This window comes from Bubalus bubalis, chromosome 16 (assembly GCF_019923935.1).
Source record: "Bubalus bubalis isolate 160015118507 breed Murrah chromosome 16, NDDB_SH_1, whole genome shotgun sequence".
NCBI classification, from domain to species: domain Eukaryota; kingdom Metazoa; phylum Chordata; class Mammalia; order Artiodactyla; family Bovidae; genus Bubalus; species Bubalus bubalis.
The window spans coordinates 42,106,866-42,114,813 of record NC_059172.1 but is presented as its reverse complement, the minus strand read 5'-3'; the positions used below and the strand labels follow the sequence as shown (position 1 = coordinate 42,114,813).

General features: G+C 41.9%; 1 protein-coding gene across 1 annotated transcript; it reads right to left on the bottom strand.

Moving 5' to 3' along the window:
* Nucleotides 1-472: 472 nt before the first annotated feature.
* Nucleotides 473-2,638, bottom strand: LOC102399091 (60S ribosomal protein L23a-like). The gene has a single exon (XM_044929003.2). The coding sequence runs from the start codon at nt 1,044-1,046 to the stop codon at nt 639-641; it is 408 nt and encodes a 135-aa protein (XP_044784938.1). The 5' UTR covers nt 1,047-2,638; the 3' UTR covers nt 473-638.
* Between the last annotated feature and the right edge of the window lie 5,310 nt (nt 2,639-7,948).

Genomic DNA, 7,948 nt, shown 5'->3' with positions numbered 1-7,948 from the left:
ATATGACAATAACATAAACCTATTGCAAATACTTTAGAAAATACAGTAAAAATAATTTACACTTTAATAAATTATTTTTATCTGTTCTTGGGTTCATATGTTTATTGTTGTTATTGGTTAATTATTCATGCATACAGGGCAAAATTTAAAAAGTAAAATCTCACTGTTCCCCTGCCACCCAGTTCTTCTCCCTGAAGAGAATTATTTATAGTATCTTCTGGCTCTCTCTTTTTCTTTTTAGTGAAAACTTTTACATGAAAAGTTAGCCAGCTGGACTCAATTTAGATGATCCCAACTGTGTTGCTGCTGCTACTGCTGCTAAGTCGATTCAGTCGTGTCCAACTCTGTGCGACCCCATAGACGGCAGCCCACCAGGCTCCCCCGTCCCTGGGATTCTCCAGGCAAGAACACTGGAGTGGGTTGCCATTTCCCTCTCCAATGCATGAAAGTGAAAAGTGAAAGTGAAGTCGCACAGTCGTGTCTGACTCTTCGAGACCCCATGGACTGCAGCCTACCAGGCTCCTCTGTCCATGGGATTTTCCAGGCAAGAGTACTGGAGTGGGGTGCCATTGCCTTCTCCGCCCAACTGTGTTGGCAATAGCCAAAGTATCATAGTCAGGAGCCAGTTGATCAGATGTCTACTTTTCCCCATCAGGCCCAATCAGGGTGTTTACCTTGGCTGCCGTGTTAGTGTCATAGAACTTCTTCACAGCCGGTCTGATCTGGGGCTTGTCAGCCTTGACATCCACAGAGGATACCAGTATGTTGTCTTCTATTTCATTCCTGGCTGACTCGGTGGTGAGGGGGAATTTGATGGTGACATAGTAGTCAAGCTTGTTTCTCCTAGGGGTACTCTTCTGAGCATATTTGGACTGCCTTCTGAGCCACAGTGTTTTGGGTTGTTGGAAGGTGGGTGACTTTCGGATCTTTTTTCTGTGACTGTGGATCCTTTTCAGCACTGCTTTCTTGGTCTTCAAACGCTTTGCTTTGGCTTCAGTTTGGGTAGGGGCAGGGACTTCCTTCCCTGCTTTAGGTGCCATCTTCATGAAAAGCCATCGTATTCTCTTATAATCCTTTCTGTTTCTGTAAAATCTGTAAAAATGTCCTACTTCAATAAACCTTTCTCTGTTCCAGGCTCCAGTGTTTCAGTTTATTAGACCTCACTGTGAGTTGGGCACACGAGCTTTGTTCTGTAATGATTCATTTTCTGATTTTAATACTTTGATTTTTCTTGCTTCGTATCTTACTTTAGCTAAATATTTGTGAATTGTTAGTTTTTTTTCTTTTAGAAAACAAGCTCTTGGTTTTATTGATTTTTCTCTATTGTTTTTCCATTCTGTATTGTATTAGTCTCCGTTTTATTCCTTATTATTCCTTTCCTACTGCTAGCTATTGTTTTAATTTGCTCCTTTTTCTAGCTCCTTAAGGTGTAAAGTTACTTTTACCAATATTTTGTTTATTTACTTATGGCTCTGTGTAGGCTCTCTCTAGTTGCATTGAGCAGGGGCTACTCTTTAGTTGTGCTGCTCGGTCTTATTTTGGTGACTTCTCTTGTTGAGGAGCACAGGTTCTAGGGTGCTTGGGCTTCAATAGTTAAAGTTCGTGGGCTCAGTAGTTGTGGCTCTAGAGAACAGAATCAGTAGTTGTGGTGAGGAGGCTTAGTTGCTCTGTGGCATGTGGGATCTTCCTGGAGCAGAGATAGAGCCTGTGCCCCTGCACTTGCAGGCAGATTCTTAACCACTGGACTTTCAGAGAAGTCCCCAATTCCTTTGTCATGGTTTGATAGAGAAATGTGAAACTGGCTTTGAGTTTTGCTTAAGAGGCTTTTCCAATGTCTCTTTGGGAGGGTGAATAGTGACTTGGAAAGTAATATGGGGTTTTCTGGGTGTTGGTACTATTTTGTCTCTTAGAGACTCCCCTGTTGAGTTTGTGAATATTTAGCAAATTGCAAACTTAAATTATGCCCACATTTCTTTATAATAAAAACTTCAGTTTCTTCCTTATTCCAATATTAGCTTTAGATTCTCAAAAAAGCTCTTCAACTTTTATTAGATAAATATTTGGAATGCCTGCACAGAGGCTAGACCTCCAAGGCCTATGAGTCAAGATTAAATGTGGAAAAGGATTGTGTTTGCTCCAGAGATTAGGAGAGGGAAGAAAAAGGGAGGTGCTCACAATGAGAGGGAGGAACAATAATGTCTAAAATAATTTACTGTCTCTCTATTTCTCTTCAAACAATTCAATAATGTCTACATTGTTCATTATTGTTTTGTGGAGTGGATTTTCCTTTGGGTGTGTGATAAAGTACTAAATCCTAGAGAAGGAAATGGCAAGCCACTCAGTATTCTTGCTGAATAATTCCATGGACAGAGGAGCCTGGCAGGCTACAGTCCATGGAGTTGCAAAGAATCAGACATGACCGAGCGACTATCACTCAAAGTGCTAAATTCTGTTTTAAGTTTTGACAGGGGTAAAATCAGAGGCTTTCTTATAGGTTATACTAAGAAAGGTCTTTTTGCTCAGGATAATAAAAACATTTTTTCTATTTTATCTTTCTGTACTTTCATCAGTTCAGTTCAGTCGCTCAGTCGTGTCCGACTCTTTGCGACCCCATGAATCGCAGCACGCCAGGCCTCCCTGTCCATCACCAACTCCTGGAGTTCACCCAGACCCACGTCCATCGAGTCAGTGATGCCATCCAGCCATCTCATCCTCTGTCATCCCCTTTCCTCCTACCCCCAATCCCTCCCAGCATCAGACTCTTTTCCAATGAGTCAACTCTTTGCATGAGGTGGCCAAAGTACTGGAGTTTCAGCTTTAGCATCATTCCTTCCAAAGAAATCCCAGGGCTGATCTCCTTCAGAATGGACTGGTTGGATCTCCTTGCAGTCCAAGGGACTCTCAAGAGTCTTCTCCAACACCACAGTTCAAAAGCATCAATTCTTCGGCACTCAGCCTTCCTCACAGTCCAACTCTCACATCCATACATGACCACAGGAAAAACCATAGCCTTGACTAGACGAACCTTTGTTGGCAAAGTAATGTCTCTGCTTTTGAATATGCTATCTAGGTTGGTCATAACTTTCCTTCCAAGGAGTAAGCGTCTTTTAATTTCATGGCTGCAATCACCATCTGCAGTGATTTTGGAGCCCAAAAAAATAAATTCTGACACTGTTTCCACTGTTTCCCCATCTATTTCCCATGAAACGATGGGACCGGATGCCATGATCTTCATTTTCTGAATGTTGAGCTGTAAGCCAACTTTTTCACTCTCCACTTTCACTTTCATCAAGAGGCTTTTGAGTTCCTCTTCACTTTCTGCCACAAGGGTGGTGTCATCTGCATATCTGAGGTTATTGATATTTCTTCCAGCAATCTTGATTCCAGCTTGTGCTTCTTCCAGTCCAGCATTTCTCATGATGTACTCTGCATATAAGTTAAATAAGCAGGGTGACAATATACAGCCTGTACTTTCATAGTTCTTACTAAATTTAAAGCTTTAATGTAAGCTATAATTAATTTTGTATATAGTATGTGATAGGTGAATTGAAGAAAGTAGGGAAAGCCACTAGACCATTCAGGTATGACCTAAATCAAATCCCTTACAATTATACAGTGGAAGTGACAAATAGATTCAAGGGATTAGATCTGATAGAGTGCCTGAACTATGGACGGAGGTTTGTGACATTGTATAGGAGGTAGTGATTAAGACCATCCCTAAGAAAAAGAAATGCAAAAAGGGCGAATAGTTATCTGACTAGGCTGTACAAATAGCTGAGAAAAGAAGAGAAGCTAAAGGCAAAGGAGAAAAGGAAAGATATATCCATTTGAATGCAGAGTTCCAAAGAATAGCAAGGAGAGATACCGATCAATGCAAAGAAATAGAGGAAAACAATAGAAAGGGAAAGACTAGAGATCTCTTTAAGGGATCTCTTCAAGGGAACATTTCATGCAAAGATGAGCACAATACAGGACAGAAATGGTATGGACCTAACAGAAGCAGAAGACATTAAGAAGAAGTGACAAGAATACACAGAAGAACTATACAAAAAACATCTTCATGGCCCAGAAACCACGATGATGTGATCACTTACCTAGAGCCAGACATCCTGGAATGTGAAGTCAAGTGGGCCTTAGGAAGCATCACTATGAACAAAGCTAGTGGAGGTGATGGAATTCCAGTTGAGCTATTTCAAATCTTAAAAGATGATGCTGTGAAAGTGCTGCATCAATATGACAGCAAATCTGGAAAACTCAGCAGTGGCCACAGGACTGGAAAAGGTCAGTTTTCATTCCAATCCAAAGAAAGGCAATGCCAAAGAATGCTCAAGCTACCGCACAATTGCACTCATCTCATATGCTAGCAAAGTAATGTTCAAAATTCTGTAAGCCAGGCTTCAGCAGTACGTGAACCTTGAACTTCCAGATGTTCAAGCTGGATTTAGAAAAGGCAGAGGCACCAGAGATCAAATTGCGAACATCTGCAGGATCATCAAAAAAGTATCTACTTTTGCTTTATTGAGTACACCAAAGCCTTTGACTGTGTGGATCACAACAAACTGTGGAAAATTCTGAAAGAGATGGGAATACCAGACTACCTGACCTGCCTCCTGAGAAATTCGTATGCAAGTCAAGAAGCAATAGTTAGAACTGGACATGGAACAACAGACTGGTTCCAAATTGGGAAAGGAGTACGTCAAGGCTGTATATTGTCACCCTGCTTATTTAACTTATATGCAGAGTACATCATGGGAAATACCAGGCTGGATGAAGCACAAGCTGGAATCAAGATTGCCAGGAGAAATATCAATAACCTCAGATATGCAGATGACACCACCCTTATGGAAGAAAGTGAAGAACTAAAGAGCCTCTTGATGAAAGTGAAAGAGAAGACTGAAAAAGTTGGCTTAAAACTCTACATTCAGAAAGCTAAGATCATGGCATCTTGTCCCATCACTTCATGGCAAATAGGTGGGGAAACAATGGAAACAGTGACAGACTTTATTTTCTTGGGCTCCAAAATCACTGCAGATGGTGACTGCAGCCATGAAATTAAAAGACGCTTGTTCCTTGGAAGAAAAGCTGTGACCAACCAAGACAGCATATTAAAAAGCAGAGACATTACTTGACCAACAAAGGTCCATCTAGTCAAAGTTATGGTTTTTCCAGTAGCCATGTATGGATGTGAAAGTTGGACTATAAAGAAAGCTGAGCACCGAAGAATTGATGCTTTTGAACTGTGGTGTTGGAGAAGACTCTTGAGAGCCCCTTGGACTGCAAGGAGATCCAACCAGTCCATCCTAAAGGAAATCAGTCCTGAATATTCATTGGAAGGACTGATGCTGAAGCTGAAACTCCAATACTTTGGCAACCTGATGTGAAGAACTGACTCACTGGAAAAGATCTTGATGTTGGCAAAGATTGAAGGCGGGAAGAGAAGGGGACAACAGAGGATGAGGTGGTTGGATAGCATCACTGAGTCGACGGACATGAGTTTGAGTAAGCTGATGTTGGCAAAGATTGAAGGCAGGAAGAGAAGGGAACAACAGAGGATGAGATGGTTGGATAGCATCACTGAGTCGATGGACATGAGTTTGAGTAAGCTCCAGGAGTTGGTGATGGACAGGGAAGCCTGGCGTGCTGCAGTCCATGGGGTTGCAAAGAGTCGGACATGACTGAGAGGCTGAAGTGAACTGGTGGCTAGTGGTCAGGATTCTGGGCTTTCATTGCCATGGCCTAGGTTCAATCCCTGGTCAGGGGTCTGAGATCCCACAAGTTGTGGCTAAAAAAAAAAATTTTGTTTTTTTAGTAAAATATATAAAGTGTTTAAAAATGGTTTTGCATCTTGCTCAAGAAGACCTCTATACTAAAGATATAAATTTCTTATGTATTTCTTCTTGATATTTGTTTTGCTTTTTATACTTACCTCTTGGCATTTGTTTCTAAAGAAGCATTATCCACGTTATTAGTCTCTTTGTAATTTTGTATGGTTGAAAAACATACAGAATTCCAAGGTTGTCCAGTGGTTACAACTCTATGCTTTCATGCTGAGTGCCCAAGGTTCAATCCTTGGTCAGGGAACTAAGATCCCAGAACTATAAAATAATAATAGAATAAGGAACTATTATTATTATTATATATTAGGGAACTATTTACCTGGTGCTGCCAAAAAGAAAATCTATTTAATATATTTATTGAATGCCCACTTAGGTGTTGGCACTGCCAGGTGCTGGGGCATACAAATGGGCCAGAAGGCAAGGCCCCTTATCTTAATGGAGCTTACATTCTAGAGGTAGAGGCAGAGAGTAAACAAATAATCTAAATAAATATTGCTTTTAATAATGACCATGAATTAATTGAATGGGAAGCTGCTGAAATCATTTACCTCAGAATGGGACTCAAACCCAGCCAAAACCCTACTTGGGACTTGAACCCATGTGGCTGGGACTTGAACAGCCAAAACCCATTTTGGGACTCCATGCTTAGTTGCTCAGTCATGTCCGACTCTTTTCAACTAGCTGGCCAGGCTTTTCTGTCCATGGGGATTCTCCAGACAAGAATACTGGAGTGGGTTGCCATGCCCTCCTCCAGGGGATCTTCCCAACCCAGGGACCGAACCTAGGTCTCCTGAATTGCAGGCAGATTTTTTACTGTCTGAACCACCAGGGAAGCCCTTTGGGACTCTAAACCAGCCAAAATCCACAGTCTTCCGACTGAGATCACAGATCTGGTTTCAACACCTAACAAAGCTCAGGTTTCTGATGTCTCATCGTAGAAAAAATTCAGTGAGAGACCAAGTGATAGGTAAGAGGTGGATTCTTCAGAAAGAAACACACTCCACAGAAGAGCGTGGGCCATCTCAGAGGGTGAGTGCAGCAGCCTCAGAGTGTGTGGTTCGCTTTTATGGGTTGGGTAATTTCACAGGCTAATGAGTGGGAGTATTATTCCAACTATTTCGGGAAATGGGTGGGGGTTTCCAGGGATTGGGCCACTGCCCACCTTTTGATCTTTGATGGTTTACCTTGGAACTGTCATAGTACCTCTGGGTGTTGATTGAGGCTCAAGGGCTAGTCAAAGGTGACTTGTCTGACATCGTGGACCCGTTTGAGTCTAATCAATTTATGTCCTTTTCTCAGGCTATGTCATTCTTTCAAAGGTTGTGCCCTGCCCCCTTCCCTCCTGTTTTCACTACCTCCTAACAGAGGGCATTGACGGTCTTAATATAAGGAGACAGAGGATGTGTACAAAGTAACAGTTCCACTGAGTGGATCTCCTATTGGTTTTCAGACTGCTTCTGCATTTACTATCATACTAAAAAAATAATTCCGTCAGGAATAACTCCCTCTGTAGGTTTATTCCCACAGAATAGTTTCTTAGCAATTGAATTACAGGATAGGAAGAATCAGTATTTTTACACACATTGCCAAGTTGCTTTCAAGAGGACATTTCAAAACACTCACCAGTAAATGAATACCGCTCTGGGAGGTAAGAGTGGAAAATGTAACCATAAAAAAAAACAACGTACCTTTAGGGTCAGGAAAAGGAAAAGATAAATGTGCCATCCTGGATTTACAAGTGACAGGTGACAGGTCAATGACGTGGGAAAGCATTTGCTTGGGAACAGGATTCAAAACCTATTTTTTTGGCCCTGCTGTGGGGCATGTGGGATCTTAGTTCCAGATAAGGGATCCAATCATGCCCCCTGCAGTGGAAGCGCGGAGTCTCAACCACTGGACCTCCAGTGAAGTCCCTCTAAACCCATTTCTGCCACCCTGTGACCTTCACAGGTAATAGCTGCCAGCTGAGTCTTAATTTCCTGAAATTCGGTGGGTTCGGCTTAGCCTTTATGTTTTCCAACATCTCCAGACAAAGCACTGTCTAGCTTCTCCAGATTCAAGACAAGTTGTCTAATTGGTGCAGATTGGAATCAACATCTGCCGTGAAACGC

Excerpts from the sequence above, each read along its gene's own strand:
- LOC102399091 (XM_044929003.2), bottom strand. The coding sequence starts at position 1,046 with ATGAAGATGGCACCTAAAGCAGGGAAGGAAGTCCCTGCCCCTACCCAA.